Here is an 18,445-nt window from a genome sequence, read left to right on the forward strand (position 1 = left end):
GCCATCTGCACGCTGTGCTCCAACAAATAATGTTCAGCTGGACAGTCCAGCCCCAAGTGACCCAGCCAGGAAACCCTGCCAACCCTCAGGCTCCGTTAACATCAGCCGGTGAAGGGTTTGGAGCCTAAGCAGAATGAGAGTCGCCTTTAGACCAAGAGGGGGATGAGCCAACCAGCTTATGTTGGCATACCTAGCTCTCTCTCGGCTAATTGGTAAAGGGCCACCAAGAGCTGCCATATGTCACTGGTTCTGTGCACATGGCCCCCCAAGAAACCTACATGGAGAAGGAAGAGTCAACTGGGTAGGATGCACTCATCCTGGGCCTGGGAGCTAGAGACCCCATTCCTGCCAGACACAGTACTCCTGCCCAGTATAAAGTGCCTCCTTCCACCTCCCCTCTGGCAAATTCCAAGTCCACTCTTCAAGTCTGCTGGAGGTCCCCCAACAACTATTCTTCTACTCTTTACACCATTCTGGAATCACTGCCCGGTCACATGGTTGGCCAGCTCAGTTTCCCAGCCTCCTGTGTTGCGGGATGTGGTTACGTGACCCATCTCTGGCCAACAGGATGTGAACGGAGGTGAAACGTACACTTTCTATGGCTTGTCCTGGAGGGTAAGGAGTATGCCATGGTCCCCTCTGTCCCCCTTTCCCCTCCTCCCTGCTGCCTAGTGACATGGTGGTGGCACCTGGAAGCAGCATCCCTGGACCACAAGATGGGAGATGCCAGAGCAGGGAGGGAGCAGCATTTGGCTTGGTCTTCTGAGAGCAAGAGGGAAGTGGCTTTGCTGAGGCCACATTTGCTTTGGGTCTCTGTCACTGGAGCCAGGAGAGTGAGGCGTGCGTTTGAGAGCTGGACTCCCTGGGCTCAACCCCAGGCCCATCACTGCCATCAGCATGACCTTGGGCGAGTCACTTAACATCCCTAAATCTTAGGCTCCTCTCCAGGAGCACGTGAGTAATAACGATACCCACCACCGGCTGCCGCAAGAGTGAAATCGTTCTAAATGCCTTGCACATAGTGAGCACCTGTGTTAGCTTTGACAGCAGCTGGAACTAGGGTCTCAGTGAGATGCGGGCCCCCTCAAATGCCCCTCTCTGGGATGGTCCTTTGCAGGGTCACATCTGCTCCATCCCTGTGGCCACAGCACCCACAGCTGCTCCGGGAACATTCTCTGAGCGGAGCTGCACAGAAACTAACGCTCCTTGCACACATACAAGCATGGGGTTCCGTACCTGTTGACCCAAGGGAGAAAAGCAAGAGGGTTTCTCTGAAACAAGGAATGTATTTCTTTTTTTTTTTTTTTAATAAATGAGACTCTTCATGGCCATTGCATTTTATGCATAAACAATTCAGAAGAGAAGGACGCTGTCTCTTTTGTTACCGACTTCTTGTATTAAATTGCGTGAAATAGTCTTCAGTGGGTTCATTTGTACAGATTTCCTCCATATATTTTTTCCTGAAAATAAAACGAGGGAAAAAAAATCCGCAAATACCTTGTTTCCTAAATATCCTACCTTTTTTTTTTTTTTAAGATTGTATTTATTTATTTGAGAGAGAGGGAGACAGAGCACGAGCAGGGGAGAAGGACAGAGGGAGAGGGAGAAGCAGACTCCTTGCTGAGCAGGATGCCTGCAAGAGCGCTCCATCCCGGGACTTTGAGATCATGACCTGAGCCGCAGGCAAACACTTAACCCACTGAGCCACCCAAGTGCCTCCTAAATATCCTACTTTTTGTTTTATTTTACTTTTTAAAAATATTTTATTTATTTATTCATGAGAGACACAGAGAGGCAGAGAGACAGGTAGAGGGAGAAGCAGGCTCCCTGTGGGGAGCCTGATGTGGGACTCGATCCCAGGACTCCAGGATGACACCCTGACCCGAAGGCAAACACTCCACCACTGAGCCACCCGGGTGCCCCAATATCCTCCCACTTAAAAATATATATATATATATATGTATATATGTATACATATATACATACATGAGTATGGCTGTAAAGACATTTGTTCATCCCATCTGACTCCCCTCAGGTCATCTCTACTGCTCCTTTGGGGCCCCCAACAGAAGGGACCCAGTAACGGTGGACCCACTGGCAAACATACAGGTGGTTCTCTGCCAAGTTCAAGCACAGAGCTCGACGAACAGATTAATGAGTAATGTTTTTTAACGAACAAGTTCACATATGGCTCTGCATTTGACATTTTCTATAGCCAGAACTCTGAACTACTCTTGGGGTCCGACCATGATGGAGAGACTCCAGCTTGCCCCTGGCAGCCCAGGAGGCCCCTCCCTGCACCAGGCAGCTGGCACCATCCTCCCACTCCCCCAGGCCCACCCAGGGGCCTCCCTGGGGTTCCCAGTGCCCTGTGTACTCCATCACCAACACCCAAGTCTGAGCTGCTGGGGTGGGGGGAGGGTGCTAGTGCCCGCATGAGCACCTCCCAGGGAGCTGGTTTCCAACCACTTAACCCCTGGCCTGTGGCTCTCAGGCCTCTCCCCTTCCTGTTTGAATCCTATAGCAGGAGGCTGTGCTGGGCCCAAGCCGCTGCTGGGGGGCCTCCAGGGGGATCAACAGCTCGGGTCTGGAGCCTCAGGGTGGGCCTGCACAGCCTGCCTCGACCCTCCCCACCACTCAGTCAGATCTCCATTCGGACAACCCCCCATCCCACCTGCTCCCCCGACCCGGCCACCCCTCCCCATGGCCCTTGGCCCAGGCCCTCACTGCAAACGCTGCTCCTTGGCCAGGCTGAGGTTGTTGCAGTCCAGGGCCCTGCGCAGGTCACGCTGCTGGCGCCGCTGCTGCCGCTCCAGGAGGAGGGCAGCTCGAGCCATCTGCACCCGCCGGCGGTCCCAGTCCATGTCTCGCTGCCGCTCTTCTTCTTGAAGCCTCTGGAGGGAGGACAGGTGACTCGCCACCCCCCATCCCCAGACCCGGAAGAGAGTCTGTGACCATCCAGGAGAATCGGCCTCTTATTTTACAGCTGGGGAAACTAAGGCTCGGAGTGGGGGGGGGGGGCAGACAGGTGAGCATCGTCATGCAGGAAATCAGCAGAGACCGCCCCTGCCTGCCACAAGTCCAGGTAGCCCAGGGGCTTCCCACGCTTGTAGGGGCCAGCTGGCCCTCTGAGGTGTGCAGGGACAGCAGCTGCCAGCCCAGGGCTCCGTAGGAGGGCCTCCCACCCAGGATGCTGCCGGCGGGCCATGCTGCCGAACACTGGGATCACCTGGTCGCTTCTAGAAGGCACGGAAGTGACACCCCCACCTGACAATGGACTCATGAGCTTGGGGGGAATTTCTGCATCTCAGCTCATTCCTCATCACCTTCCAGATCCCTCTATAAAAACCACCGAGCCTTAGAAGAGGAAACTGGAGTAAGGCAGAGGGAAGGGGTCACTCTCCCAAATGTGAGTAGTTTTATCAGCCATCCTGCCTATGGATCACTGCTTCTACAGGAAAAGGAAGCAAAAGCGGGTGCTGCCGTGTCTGAAGACAAGCACACCTCCTTCCCTTCCACGGGCTTCCACCCACCAGATGAGCAGGGCTTGAGTGTCCAGTGGCCCCGTAGACCTGGGGCTGCCGGCCACCATGTGCAGACAGGCAGAGGCCCTGGCCCCCCTCCCAGGGACGGAGACGAGGCTGGCACCTGGTCTTGCCACCTACTGGGCCAGTCATTTTGCCTGTCCAAACCTCAGTTTCCTTACCTGTAAAATGAGGCTGCTCACAGCCGCCCCCAGTCATGACACAAGATGCTTCAGTCAAGAATACAGAATGTCGGGGGGCATGCTCGCCCTGGACTCAGAGACGGATGGCCTAACTAGTCTGCATGACCTCAGCTCTCCAAACCGTCTACACAGGTGAGAAAGGTGGCAAGAGGGACAGGCACCAGGGAGCACACAAGGGTGTGGGGAGGGGGAGTATTTGCGAATGGTGAGACCTAATGTAGGCGTTTTTTCCCTTTGTGTTTTTCTGTCTTGATTTCCTGCAAAGATCGAAAATCAGATAAAAATGCCACTTTGGGGACAGATGGTTGACCTTCCTTGCCAGACATTTGGGCTGACTTGCAGGAGAGAAGGGCAAAGCAGGGCCCTGCAAGGGTGACCAACATTCCCTGCATCTGAAATCTACCTTAGGGCTCTTCTTGGGCTGCTCCCCCACCTTACCCCCTGGCGGCCCCCCATCCTGGCTCCCAGGCCCCCCGCTGCCTCTCACCCAGGTGCCATCTTCCCTCCCGCACAGGTGACCCTCTGGGCCTGGAGCAGAGCGGGCAGGGGAGCCGTCCCATCCACTCCTCACTTCCTGAGCTGGGCTGCTGCCCCTCGCCCTGGACATGCCAGCCTGGAAGCTCACACTGACCACAGCACCTGCCACCGCACCCCAGGTCCTCCTCTACTGACCCTGGGGCGGTGCCCCCCATCCCATAGGCCTGAGAACTTTCCTTTCCCTGGCTTGTCAGTGATTCTCCTTCCTCTCCAAGGACCTAGGGCCAACCTGTCAGCTGTTACCCCCTGGGCACAGCCTACTGGTGACCCTCGAACTCCAATGGGCATTGAACCCCCAGGGAGCTTTCCCAGCCACAGACTGTGGGCCCTACTCCAGGGTTTCTGATTCAGGGGGCCTGGGGTAGAGCCTGAGAATCTGCATGTCTCCCAAGTTCCAAGGCAATGCCAATGTTGCTGGTCCAGAGACCCCATTTTGAGAACTCTTGCCCCCACTTTGTCACTACCAAGAAGGCCAGGCTCCCTGGTATCACCTTCAAGTGCCCCAACCCCCACCTTTCTGACCTGCCTCTTCCACTGGGTCCCCACGCAGGGCCCTCCCATCCACTGACCACACACTTTCCACTCTCCTGGTGCTCCTGCGTCTTCGTCCACCCCCCACCCCCACCCCAGTTCAGCCCAGCATCCGTGGCTGACACCTGGCCCAGCAGACACCCTCAGCACCCTTGAAACTCTCACTTGGACAGACTTGCCGGGGGCCCAGGGGCCCCTCACAGCTGAGCGTGGCCAGGACAGCCCCTGACAGTGCTCACTAGGGAGACTTCAAGGTCATGCCCTTCCATCTCTAGGGCCCCCCACCCCTGGCTCTGCCTGGCCATCCTGCCCTCTTCCCCAGGCCATCCCGTTCCAGCTCTCCGAGGTGACCATCGGCACCTGGTTCTCTGTCCTCAAATCCCTAACTGGATCCCCCACCCTCAGCTGCTATCTTCCTACTTCCCCAGGAAATTGGGTCTCCGGAAGAGAAGCCCCGCAGGCTGCTCCCACAGCCAAGGACAGTCAGCCTGACTCCCACCCACCCCAAGCTTCACTAATGCCTCGGTGCCTCATGCTCCTGCCAACCAGGACACAGCTCCAGCAAGTCCTCACTGGCATCAGTTTCCCCGTCTCTGCTGTCATCCTCATGGAATGACAAGTATGCTGTTATTTCTACAGTCAGAGAAACCAAATGACTTGACTCCGGGTCCCCAGCAGCTACCACCCCGTTTCCCTGCACCCTTTACAGCAAAACCTAGATAGTGTTACCTGCCTGCCTGTGACCCCTCTGTCGCCCCCACCCCTTCTCCAAGGATGCTCCAGGTTGAGTCCCCAGGACCGCCACCTGGACCCAGCATTCAGGCAGCAGCAGAGCGGCAGGGTCTGACCCGGGGGCTCCCTGGCTGGGCCCCTCCTCCCTCACTGGCTGCCCTTTCGCTCTTCACAGACCATGGCAGGGGTGGGGGCTGTCCCAGGACTCAGTCCTTGGATCCCTTTGCTAGTCCATCTTGACTCCCTGCATGACCTCAGCCAGTTTCACTGCTTTAAACGCTGCCTGCGTGGTCGTGTCCCTATGCCTGTGTCTCCCACCTATACCTTGTTCTGAACTCCAGCTGCTGGCTCTACTTGGAGGTTGTGGCAGAAAATATTACGTCCCTCCCAGTAGCCATTTTTTCTTTCTTCCTTAATGAAACAATTGCCAACACCTTACTACCCCTGGAATAAACCCTGCATTTCCCAATCTTACAGTTTGGGGCAACTCTGTGACTGAATGTTCTCTAACGGAATTTAAGTGGAAGTGTCCTGTGAAACTTCTGAGAAGTGTCCTTGGAGTGTCCTTCCTCATTCCTTCTTCCTGCTAGATGAAATATGCATGTGGGGGCTGGAGCTCAAGCAGCCATCTTGCACTAGGAGGTGGGAGCCAGTTACCAAGGATGTTCAGGTACAAAATCCTAACAGACATAGATGCCTAGTGGACATTGCATTACACATACCATATCCAAAGTTGCACTTGTGACTTCCACTCCACCTAACAACCTGCGCTTTCCACTATCTTCCTATCTCAGTAAATGCCAACTCCATCCTTCTGAATGCTCAGGCCACAAGGCCTGGAGTAATCCTTAACTCCTCTGGGTCTCATATGCCACACCCAACCCTTCAGCCTGCCTGAATCCCGTTCACCCTGCCTGGTGGTCCTTCCCCAGGTATCTGCATGGCTCGTTCCCTCCTCCTCTTCAGGTCTTTGAAACCATGTCACTTCCCAGTCCCCTGGTGACTCCCCTCAAACCCCATACCCTCCATTCCCCTGGCCCGGCCTTACTTCTACCCAAGCACTGTCACACATGTGTGGGATTATTTGGCTTTTATCCCCCAGCCCCACCCAGAACATAAATTCCTTGAGGGCTTCTTCTAGGGACAAGGGCAGCGCAGCTATAACTAGATGCTGGAGGAAGACAGCAGGTGGCACAGGGCTACGTCTGGGGGCTCTGTGAGGGGGGATGAGGGGCGAGTACCAGCTTCTCCTGGATTTGCTGCTTCTGAACCAGGCGGATCTGCTCCAGTTGCTCCTGGGTCATGCCCTTCCAGCGGTCTGGCACCACACGGTGGGGCCCGAAGGAGCTGGCTGCCTGCTGTGGGTTCTCCGAGAGCAGGTCCCCGCGCAGCAGGTTGGAGATCTCAGCCACGTTGTCTTCTTGTTCCTGTTTTTTCTCTTGAATTTTCCTTTCCAGTGATTCGGTGGCCTGCACAGGGGGGAGACATTAAGGAAGATGCCCTGAGTGACCCCATGGGGATCGAGGCACAGATGGGCAAATCTCACTGGGGGCCCTTGAAGGAGGAGTTTGCTCAAGTGCACCTGGGACAGGTAGGAGGGGGCAGTAGACTCATCAGACATGGATGTGCGGAGGCCCTTGGATCCTGGCTGCCTGGATGACAACAGGCACATGGGCTGGGCCGAGGGACTCCCTACCTGTTGCTTGTGTGTGTAAGAGTTGCAGCTGTTTGCACTGATTTGCCAAAGCAGGGAGCTGTCTCCCCAGGTTAGGACGCCATCTCTCCCTGGCGTGGCTTCCCTCACCTCAGGGCAGGGCTCTGGGCCCCTCCTGGTGGCCCTGGTCACCCTTGGATGGCTGCAGGCCACAGAGTGCATCCAACAGAGTGATTGACAACAGTGGTGACTTCTTTCTTTCTTTTTTTTTTTTTTAAGATTTATTTATTTATTTGAGAGAGAGGGAGGCAGAGGGAGAGAGAATCTCAAATGGACTCGCCACCTGCCCTGAGCATAAAGCCTGATGTGAGGTTTGATCCCAGGACCCTGAGATCATGACCTGAGCCGAAATCGAGAGTCCGACGCTCAACTGGCTGAACCCCCAGGTGCCCCAACGGTGGGGACTGAGATTTGGGAGGTGTTTCCCACCCACCCCAGCATGCATTAGCTCACTCTGACTGGCACAGGTGAGTGTCCTCATTATCCCCACTCTACAGATGACAGAACTGAGGCATGTGGCTGGCTTTCCCAAGGAGGCAGACAAGGGCCTGGTCTTGTCCCTGCGGAGGTGGGCTCCGGGGCCTGCCACCCACCCTGACTCCACGACACACATCTAACAAAAAGAGCAGCCCCCCCCCCACCCCCCGCCTCGAGGGAGACTCTCCTGTGTGCGTCTCCTCTGTCGAACTGGACTGACCTGCTGGGAATTTGTCCTTGAGGACAGCTGTCTAGACTTTTGTCTAATTAACAAAAGGGATGGAAAACAGGGAATGGCCAGGCGAGGAGGAGTCTGGGAGGAGTTCCTACAGAGTTTAGAGGGGGAGTCAGGAGCCACCAGGAGTCTGCTCTAATCATCCCCATAGTAATTGCTCCCATTAATGAGCCCCCGTGGACCTGTTCTTGGTAAGGACCAGCGCTCTGAGAGGTGACAGAGAGGAAGGGAAACCGAGACAAGGTGTCAAAGCAGTGCTGGGTGGCATCCTTTTAGGTAGATGTCATGGTCCTCAGTATTTGAGAAGAGCCTGGGGTTTAGAGGGTCTATTGAGACCCTCACCCCCACCAAGGCTCGCATGACTAGTTTTGTTGAATTCACATCCTGATTCAGAGCTCCGGAGCAGGGACTGGGTGTCATTCATCCCTGTACCCGGGCAGCCCTGGCAGGGCTCTGTGCAGGTGTGGCGTGAGCAGGTGAGGGGCTGAGTGTGGGCAGGGGAGGCTGGGGTGCCCCGGGGGAGCGGCCATGGCTGTAGCCGTGGGTGTGTCCTCCCCCATAGAGCCTGGGACGCACCTGGCTCTTGTTGAATTCTTTCACAGCTACACAAACCGCCTTTCTGGTGGCGCTCTCCAGATTCTGTAGATGCTTGGCTGTTTCATCAAACTGCAGCCTTGTCTTCAAGTACAGGTCCTCTGAAAATGAAGCAAAATGCAGTCAAATCTTGCAGGCTCCCCATTCCAGCTCCTTCCCAGGGGAGCAGAGCACCCTGGGGCATATCCATTCATACAGACAATACCTGCAGGCCCTACCCCAGCTCCTTCCCAGGCATGCAGAGCACCTCTTCTTATCCTGCCCTCTTCCACAGAGCAGGGCTGCGGGGACACTCAGTGAGGGGATTCAGGTAAAGCTCTGGGGTGCAGGCACCGGCTGTTAGCTCCACTACCTGGGGATCGGTGATGTGGGCTGTGGTCCTGGGCTGGGGCGCTGGTGGTGGAGGGGCTCTGAGCAATCATCCTCACAATGGGCAAGGGAGTTCTGCAAGGGGAACCAGAGGGGGCTCCCTAGAGGACAGGTGTCAGAGTGGGGGGAGATATTCGTGCAGTCACAGTGGGACTTTGGAGGAGGAGCATCCAAACAGCAAAAGCTAAAGATTTAGCATCAGACAAGAGCAGACCCCTGTCCCCACCCAGACATTTTCTTTTCTTTCTTTCTTTCTTCTTTTTTTTTTTTTAATTTATGATAGTCACACACAGAGAGAGAGAGAGAGGCAGAGACACAGGCAGAGGAAGAAGCAGGCTCCATGGGAGCCCAAAGTGGGACTCGATCCCAGGTCCCCAGGATCACAACCTGGGCCAAAGGTAGCGCTAAACCGCTGAGCCACCCAGGCTGCCCTACCCGACCTCTCTGAGCCTACAACCCTCTTTTGGGAGGCAGGACAGCTCCTACGTCGCAGGGTTGTTACACTTTTTTTTTAAGTCACCAGTCACAAGGTTCTCCTTATGGTCTTATGCCCCGTGATGTCCTTGTTATCTCCAAACACAAGGATCAAGGGGTGAGTTCATGGCCTTTGCTGCTTTCAGCTCCATCTCCCCCACCTCCTATGTTTATACCTTCCAGGTGACACAGTGCCACAAGGAGAACCACACGGACTGCGCCCTTTGTGGGCACGGTGTGGTGTGTGCAGCGGTGGCAAAGACATCACGGCTTTTCCTGCCTTCGTGGAACTTACTGTCCGGAGATGAGCAACATCATAAACAAGCAAACCCCGAAATACATCTATGAATGCATGTGGAGATAGTGCTCGAGAGGGGAAGGGTCCCAGGGGAGGAAGTGCTGGGAGTACCCACCTCCAGTGGAGGTGGGTGGGGGAGTCAGACGCTTCTCCAGGAGGAAGTGACCTTGAAGCTGAGGCAGAAGGACAAGAAGTTGGGTGGGGAGCAGGTACAAAGGCTCTGATGGGATCTGCCAGGATCCAGAAGTGAAAGGAAGCCAAGTAGCTGGAAGGTAGTGAGTGAGTGGGGTAGGGGGCAGAGCTGGCCCGGGGTGGGGGGCTGCTGAGCAGCGGCCCAGCACGCAGGGCCCCACAGGCTACAGAGGATTTTGCACTTAATTCCATACAGAATGGGAAGCCACTGGAGGGTTTTAAGCTGGGATGGGGTGAGGGTGACCTTGTCCAACTTGACGTTGATTAAAAAGTAGCATTCTGGAGGCGCCTGGGTGGCTCAGTGGCTGAGCATCTGCCTTCGGCTCAGTCGTGATCCTGGGGTCATGGGATCAAGTCCCACATCGGGCTCCCCATAGAGAGCCTGCTTCTCCCTCTGCCTGTGTCTCTGCTTCTCTCTCTGTGTCTTTCATGAATAAATAAAATCTTAAAAAAAAAAATTTCTCTGACTGCTATGTTGGGAATAGAGTGGAGAGGACAAGAAAGAAAATGAAGGACAATGAGAAAGCCCTTGGCGTGGTACCTCAGGTGGCTTGGATCACCGTGGTGATGGCAGGGATGGCAGAAATGGACAATTCAAAATATACACAGGAGGTGGAAGGACAGGGGTTGAAGATGGCCTGGAGATAAGGGTGGCTCAAGGAGGACTCCTGGGTCTGTGGCCTGACAAGGGACAGAGACGTCATTCACCGAGGGGAGGAGGGTGGAGGGAGGAGCAGAGCTGGAGAGAAATTCAGGGTTACTTTCTAGAATGTTCTGAGGTGCCTGGGGAGATGTCCAGGGGGCGGTTCAAGGACCAAGTTCAAGGCTGAGACAAAGGCTCTCATCCAGAGATGGAAATGTGGAGTGCCTGGGAAGTGGGTGCAATGTTTTTAAAGGCCTATGAATTCATTCTTCAACAGCTACCTATGTGCCAAGAACTAAAGATAGAGCAGTGAATAAAACAGACAAATCTCCTGCCTTCACTGAGCTTGGTATAGGATATTGGGGACAGGAATGACAAATACATGATCGTATAGTATGTCAGTGATCACTGCTATGGAGACATGGATAAGAGAGTGTGGGGATGTGGGAGGGTACAGGGGTGCAATTTAAAAGAGTGGTCAGGAGAGACCTCTCTAAGATGACATTTCAGCAAAGGCCTGAAGAAGGATCAGGGGCAGGCTTTGCCAATGTAGAGGGAAATGTTTTCAGGCAGAGGAAACAATAGGTGCAAAGGCCCTGAGGCAGAAGTGAGCTGGACACTCAACGTTCTGAGGAAGCCAGGGTGGCAAGGGTGGAATGAATGAAAGGAAGTGTGGTAGGAGATCAGTGCAGGCTGTGAAAACCTTATGGGTCATAAAAATGAATCTGGCTTTTATTCTGAGTGAAAAGAGAAGCTATTGGAAGATTTTGAGCAAAAGACCTAGTTTCATTTTTAGCAGGATCATCCTGGTCGCTGGGTCAAGAGGAGATTTCAGAGGGGCAAGGCCTGAAGCAGGGAGACCCCTTAGAGGCTGTTGCAATAATCCTACTGAGATGTGCTGATAGTTTATTTCAGAAAGGTTGCAGTGGGTGTGAAGGGAGGTAGTTGCAATTCGAGATGATTTGCTGCTGGGCCAGATGTGGCATTTGAGAGAAAGGAAGGAATCAAGATGCCTTGGGGTTGGGACTTGCACAACTAGAACAGTGGAGTTCCTATTGACAGAGGTGGAAGGTCAGCTTTGGGGGAAGGTCAGTCAGTGTGTCTGGTATTGACTTTGATACATTTATTAGACATCCAAGAGCACAGAGATGTCCGGAGGTGACTGGACGGATGAGTCTGGATTCAGGGAAGGGTCCAGGCTGGAGATGTAAATCTGGGGAAGGATGGTCTGTGGGTGGTATTTAAATCCATAAGACTAGCTGAGATCGCCAAGGGAATGAGTGTAGTTGAGAGAGGAGAGGGGCAGAGGGCCCTGGTCAACAACAACGTCCAGAGGTTTGGCAAGTGAGGAGAAACCAGGAAATGGCCTGGGGAGGAGCACTGGGATGACGATGCATCTGGGAAACCAGTTGGGGGAAGTAGTCCCAGGAAGAGGAGGAGGTGATCCACGATGGCACAGGCTGCAGGTGAAGGAGAGGCCTGGAAATGGAGCTTGGTTGGGGCAGCATGGAGGTCCTGGTGACGGTGGCCAGGCAGGTTCAGGGCAGGGTGAGGGCAGATGTCTGGTGGGGGTGGGCTCAGAAGCGACAGGAGATAGCCATCTGGGGAGACCTCACCCCCAGAGAGCAGAGTGAGAAGAGGGGAGAGGAGGCTGGGAGGAGGGTGGTGAGCTGCCTCTGAGGGGGCCAGCTGAATCCTGGGCACCGAGCACAAGCTCAGAGCAGGGTTCCTGGGTGACTGCTATGTGGCTGAAGACATTTATACCCTGGGATGCAGACCCCTGCTCCTCATGGCCAACGCAGCACATCTATAGGACTTAAAAGACAAAATGAAGCTGGGGAGAAGACCAGGGGGCCAATTGGCCGAGCAAAGTATTGAGACCAATTCCTCCTCCTTGCTTCATTACCTGCACATCTCTGGTGGGCACGGGCATCCTCCCATTCCCTTTGCTGTTGCAAGGACCACTCTCGGTTTTGTTCCTCCTGGAATTTCTTCCTCTCCCGGAAATTTAAATCCTCTCCCATGAATTTCTGCATTCCCGATATGGTATTCCGAATATCATTATCTGACTGTCTCGCTGGAAGATCTTTCTTAAGGGCTAGGGGGTCAGATAGGTCAAATTCACGACGCATTTCTGGCCTCTGGAAGCTCTGCTGGAAGTCATTGATGGCTTTACAGAGGCTTCTCTTATCTCTCCTTTCCCGGCCTTCCAATATGCATGTGATTTTGTCATTATGCCTCATTTCAGCGGCTAGAAGAAATATAGCATACCCGTAAGATTAGGTTCAGAGAAAAAATAAATTTGAATCCACTTTAAAAAATAATTTTTGGTGATTCTAAAAGTCACATAAGCCTCTATAGAGGTAACACAATCATCAAAGAATTAGTATTCTGAATATATAAAGAGTACCTACAAATCAGTGTTAAGAACCAAACAGGGGAGCTTGGAAGCTGGGGCTGATCTCAGGAGCCTGAGATCTTGACCTGAGCCAAAATCAAGAGTCAGTCGCTTAACAACTGAGCCACCCAGGCACCCCATCACTGATTAATTTTAAAAATATGTTGAATAATGGGAATCCCTGGGTGGCTCAGCGGTTTAGCTCCTGCCTTTGGCCCAGGGCATGATCCTGGAGACCCAGACGGAGTCCCATTTCGGGCTCCCTGCATGGAGCCTGCTTCTCCCTCTGCCTGTGTCTTTGCCTCTCTCTCTCTCTCTCTCTCTCTCTCTCTCTGTCTTCCATGAATGAATAAATAAATTTTAAAGATGTTGAATAAAAAAAGTTGCAAAAAGATTCATTCAATATATTTACGTAAAATTTAGGTGAAGTTTTAAAATACACACACAAAATTTTATATCATCATGAATATATACATAAACTGTATAATATTATAAGAAACACGTATGGAAATGATACACCTGTCAAGGAGGAAGAGGGAAGATGAGGTGGGCGAGAGCTCTATCTATAGCTATATATACACACATATACATGTGTAGTGCTTATCTATATTTATGTATGCATACAAAGCATTTATATGTTTTTATATATACATTATAGCATTTATATATCTATAGCTATAGATATATATACATATATAGCATTTAATTCTCAAAAAGAATACATAAAATAAGATCTCTAAAGCCAATTTGGCAAAATATTAACATCTAATCTGCAAGTAGTTATGTATGTGCTTGTCATATTGTTCTTTTCATTTTGAATTATTTTTAAATTAACATAAAAAAAGCTGAACTGTTCAGAAACTAGAGAAGAAAATAAAAGTTCACTTGTATTCTATCATTTCAACATCACCACTGCTTACATTTTGATAGATTTTCTGTCTGTCTTTTTCTAAGCTTATTTTTTAAAGTATATTTTAACATTTAGGGGCGCCTGGGTGACTCAGTGAAGTGTCTGCCTCTTAATTTCAGCTCCGGTCATGATCTCTGGGTCATGAGATCAAGCCCCCAGTAGGGCTCCATACTGGGTGCAGAGTCAGATTGAGAGTTCCCCCCTCTGCTCCTCCCCCCACACTCACTCTTGCTCTCCCCTCCTCTCTCTCAAATGAATAAATCTTTTTAAAAATATTCTTATGGTACTTAAAAAAAATAAGCTAGACTTGTTGTACCTGCTGTGGGAAAATGAATTCTATTTGAGATTTTTATCTCAGAGCTACCACACTACCATATCTAGCTCTGAATCCACGCAGGAGTGTGAGCTGAGAGTGTGCACATGTCAGCTAGTGCAAGCAGCTATCCCCAGGAGAAGGTCTGGAACCTTGGGGCACAGAATGATGTGTGTGTAGGGTTTCTCATAATCAGTTTTTAAAGAAAACTGATGCAAATGTACATTTACCCTTAAAATATATTTCCTGCCACCTACATAGAATTCAATAGCTGTTTTCCTTTGAAGAGAGAAAGAATCAGCACATTAATTGAATACAATCAACGGTGAAATTTTAAAAGGAGGGGGAGTATGAAAATGATGAGTTTTACATCTTTGAAGACATGAGAACTGGAGTCTAGAGGTACCCGGCCCTAAACTGCTAGATAGGCTCCAGGAAATTCTCACCAAAAGTTTCATGTCTAGCTTTCTCTATTGCTTCTTTTATCTTCTGGTCTTGAACCTGAATATCCCAGGCTTCTGTGTCTCCCTGGAAATGGAAAACAAGGGGAGACCAGTTACAGCCAGATAATTTTAGTCAGTTGATAACCATCCCACTTACCTTTTTAAAAACCTTGTTCCACTGTTAACTAGTTGTCTTAGGTGCACATCAGGTCTTTTCATACCTGGATGCCTTTCCTTATAGTTGGTTCTTCCTCCTGTCCCCAGAGCTTCCTTCTCCCCTTCTCTTTGTTAATAGGTGTCCTCAGAACAGGCTTAGGCAACACCTCCTCTGGGCAGCCCTCTCTGATTTCCTCCCCTAGACCCAGTCTGTTCTTCCCTGCCTCACAGCATTGATTCCACTGCATAGTAATGTGATCGTTTTAATGCCTGCCTCTCTTCTCCTTCCTGGGCCATGAACTCTGCAAGTTCAGGCAGGAATTGCCATGTTCCTCATTTTGTGCCCCCCCCAAAAGCCTGCCACAAAACAAATAAATAGACTGGAAGGAGCCCCTGGCAAGTGTAGAAAATCTGGCTCAGGGAAAGGAGATGTGCTCAGGTCTCCGTTGAGCCAGTGGGTGCAGGTGAGCCCCCTCCCTGCTGCAGGACTCCATTTTCCTGCTGAGCAGGTGAAGGGGTGCAGCGTCTGGTGTGCCCTGCAGGTGAGGGGGTGCAGTATCTGCTGTGCCCTGCAGGTGAGAGGGTGCAGCGTCTGGTGTGCTGAGGTGAGGGGATGCAGTATCTGGTGTGCCCTGCAGGTCAGAGGGTGCAGTGTCTGGTGTGCCCTGCAGGTGAGAGGGTGCAGCATCTGGTGTGCCCTGCAGGTCAGAGGGTGCAGTGTCTGGTGTGCCCTGCAGGTGAGGGGGTGCAGTATCTGGTGTGCCCTGCAGATGAAGAGGTGCAGTATCTGTTGTGCCCTGCAGGTGAGGCGGTGCAGTATCTGGTGTGCCCCTCAGGTGAGAGGGTGCAGCGTCTGGTGTGCCCTGCAGGTGACGGGAATCAGTATCTGGTGTGCCCTGCAGGTGAGGGGATGCAGTATCTGGTGTGCCCTGCAGGTGAGAGGGTGCAGTGTCTGGTGTACCCCACAGGTGAGGAGGCGCAGCGTCTGGTGTGCCCTGCAGGTGAAGGGGTGCAGTCTGGTGTGCCCTGCAAGTGAGAGAGTGCAGTATCTGGTATGCCCTGCAGGTGAAGGGGCTCCCGCCCCTCTCCCCCCGCCACAAGGTCAGCAGCCCATTCAAGGAACCCGTCTTCCCCGGGAGAGCCGTCAGCCTTTGCAGCTGTACCTGCATCCGCGGTCCCCCCACCCCCACCCCCGCGGTTCGCCTCCGCTCCCGCCGCCCGCCGCCCGCCGCCCTCGCCACCCCCCGCCCCGCACATGCCCTCCCGGCCCGCGGGCCTCACCCCCACGATCCGGTTCCTGGCGTTGAAGACCCGTTTCTGCCTGCACAGCTCGTTATGCCTCCTTTTACCCAGAGCCAAGTCCTGCCCCAGGTCCCTGGGCTGCGCTAGCTCCATGACTGGAATCGCGAAGAAATTCTACGGGTTTTTTAAGGCCTGCGAGGTGAAAAGGGAAAAAGACAACGAAAATAAAAGTAGCTGTAGCCTAGGAGAGGCTGGTTCCGCTGCAACACGCGGCCCCTTCACGAGCTTTTCAGTTCGGCTCTCCGCTACCTCGCGCGGGGCGCGGAGGCCGGTTTCCTGGGAGACGTAAACAACCTGGTTGCTTAGGAACGGCGCGGCGCCAGCTGGGGGTGGGGGCGTCGCTCTCTCTCCTCTCGCGAGACGCCGCGAGGCCCTTCCCGCGCTTTTCCTGCGGGCGTGCGGGGAGGACGCTTGAGGCGCGGAGGGCGCAGCCATGGGCCGCCTGGAGGTGCTGCTTGTGGAAAACTTTAAGTCGTGGCGGGGCCACCAGGTCATCGGCCCCTTCAGGAGGTTCACCTGCATCATCGGCCCCAATGGCTCCGGTAACTGGGACCCTGAAGCCTCTGCCCAACCCCGCTCGTCCAGGCCGCATTTGGCCCAAGGGGACGGAGGGCGGCCTCGGGTGCGGGACTCGGGGGTTGGCCACCCGCGGGCTTCTGCCACCGCGCCGCCCCGGGACCCCGGGCCGCGGCCCCGACCCTGGACCTCGGACCCCGACCCCAGACGGCGACCCCGACCCCGGACCCCAGACCGCGACCCCGACCTCGGACCCCGACCGCGTGCCCCACCCCAGCGCCCGGGCCTGACTCCGGGCCGACCCTCTCCTCAGAACCCCGACCCTCTCCTCAGGACCCCAGACCCCGACCCTCTCCTCAGGACCCCGGACCCCGACCCTCTCCTCAGGACCCCGGACCCCGACCCTCTCCTCAGGACCCCGGACCCCGACCCTCTCCTCAGGACCCCGGACCCCGACCCTCTCCTCAGGACCCCGGACCCCGACCCTCTCCTCAGGACCCCGGACCCCGACCCTCTCCTCAGGACCCCGGACCCCGACCCTCTCCTCAGGACCCCGGACCCCGACCCTCTCCTCAGGACCCCGGACCCCGACCCTCTCCTCAGGACCCCGGACCCCGACCCTCTCCTTAGGACCCGAGACCCTCTCCTCAGGACCCCGGACCCCGACCCTCTCCTCCAGACCCAGGACCCTCTCCTCAGGACCCCAACCCTCTCCTCAGGACCTTGGACCCTGACCCTCTCCTCAGGACCCCGGACCCCGACCCTCTCCTCAGGACCCTGGATCCCAACCCTCTCCTCAGGACCCGGGACCCTCTCCTCAGGACCCTGACCCTCTCCTCAGGACCCGGGACCCTCTCCTCAGGACCTTGGACCCTGACCCTCTCCTCAGGACCCCGGACCCCGACCCTCTCCTTAGGACCCGAGACCCTCTCCTCAGGACCCTGGATCCCAACCCTCTCCTCAGGACCCGGGACCCTCTCCTCAGGACCCTGACTCTCTCCTCCGGACCCCGACCCTCTCCTCAGGACCCCGGACCCTCTCCTCAGGACCCCGGACCCCAACCCTCTCCTCCGGACCCAGGACCCTCTCCTCAGGACCCCGACCCTCTCCTCAGGACCCCAGACCCCGACCCTCTCCTCTGGACCCCGACCCTCTCCTCAGGACCCCGGACCCCGACCCTCTCCTCTGGACCCCGACCCTCTCCTCTGGACCCTGACCCTCTCCTCAGGACCCAGGACCCTCTCCTCAGGACCCCGACCCTCTCCTCTGGACCCCGACCCTCTCCTCAGGACCCCGGACCCCGACCCTCTCCTCTGGACCCCGACCCTCTCCTCTGGACCCTGACCCTCTCCTCAGGACCCTGGACCCTGACCCTCTCCTCAGGACCCTGGACCCTGACCCTCTCCTCAGGACCCCGGACCCCGACCCTCTCCTCAGGACCCCGGACCCCAACCCTCTCCTCCGGACCTCGACCCTCACCTCAGGACCCCGGCCCTCTCCTCAGGACCCCGGACCCCGACCCTCTCCTCAGGACCCTGGATCCCAACCCTCTCCTCAGGACCCGGGACCCTCTCCTCAGGACCCTGACCCTCTCCTCAGGACCTGGGACCCTCTCCTCAGGACCCCGGACCCCGACCCTCTCCTCAGGACCCCGGACCCCAACCCTCTCCTCCGGACCTCGACCCTCACCTCCGGACCTCGACCCTCTCCTCAGGACTCCGACCCTCTCCTCAGGACCCCGGACCCCAACCCTCTCCTCAGGACCCAGGACCCTCTCCTCGGGTCCCTGGACCCCGACCGTGTGCCCCACCCCCAGCTCCCGGCCCTCTGCCGCCCGGACCCCGGACTCCGGACCCCAACCCTCTCCTCGGGACCTGGACCCTC

The 18,445-nt window shown here is 55.0% G+C and overlaps 2 protein-coding genes across 3 annotated transcripts in view; one reads left to right on the forward strand and one right to left on the reverse strand.

The window, feature by feature from the left end:
- Positions 1 to 1,286: 1,286 nt before the first annotated feature.
- RIBC2 (RIB43A domain with coiled-coils 2) lies at positions 1,287 to 16,315 on the reverse strand. The gene is made up of 7 exons (XM_026017399.2): positions 16,025 to 16,315; positions 14,591 to 14,672; positions 12,430 to 12,774; positions 8,530 to 8,648; positions 6,769 to 6,996; positions 2,728 to 2,894; positions 1,287 to 1,460 (listed from the first exon to the last, which is right to left on the reverse strand). The coding sequence occupies exons 1-7, from the start codon at positions 16,136 to 16,138 to the stop codon at positions 1,382 to 1,384; spliced, it is 1,134 nt and encodes a 377-aa protein (XP_025873184.2). The 5' UTR covers positions 16,139 to 16,315; the 3' UTR covers positions 1,287 to 1,381.
- An 87-nt stretch (positions 16,316 to 16,402) lies between these two features.
- Positions 16,403 to 18,445, forward strand: part of SMC1B (structural maintenance of chromosomes 1B) — a 71,829-nt gene continuing 69,786 nt past the window's right edge. The window contains exon 1 of one of the 2 annotated variants that reach the window (XM_026017397.2): positions 16,403 to 16,587. In XM_026017397.2, the coding sequence (XP_025873182.2) occupies positions 16,479 to 16,587 (109 nt within the window). In that variant the 5' untranslated portion in view covers positions 16,403 to 16,478. The remainder of the gene's footprint in view (positions 16,588 to 18,445) is intronic. The other variant, XM_072742998.1, reaches the window with a different exon arrangement.

This window comes from Vulpes vulpes, chromosome 16 (assembly GCF_048418805.1).
Source record: "Vulpes vulpes isolate BD-2025 chromosome 16, VulVul3, whole genome shotgun sequence".
Lineage (NCBI taxonomy): Eukaryota > Metazoa > Chordata > Mammalia > Carnivora > Canidae > Vulpes > Vulpes vulpes.

What these genes read in the sequence shown, in the direction of transcription:
- RIBC2 (XM_026017399.2), bottom strand. Translation starts at nt 16,138, where the DNA reads ATGGAGCTAGCGCAGCCCAGGGACCTGGGGCAGGACTTGGCTCTGGGT. An exon ending in AGCTAGACATGAAACTTTTG is followed by an intron (nt 12,775 to 14,590) that starts GTGAGAATTTCC and finishes TATTTCTTCTAG; the next exon opens with CCGCTGAAATGAGGCATAAT. An exon ending in TGCCCACCAGAGATGTGCAG is followed by an intron (nt 8,649 to 12,429) that starts GTAATGAAGCAA and finishes CTTCATTTTCAG; the next exon opens with AGGACCTGTACTTGAAGACA.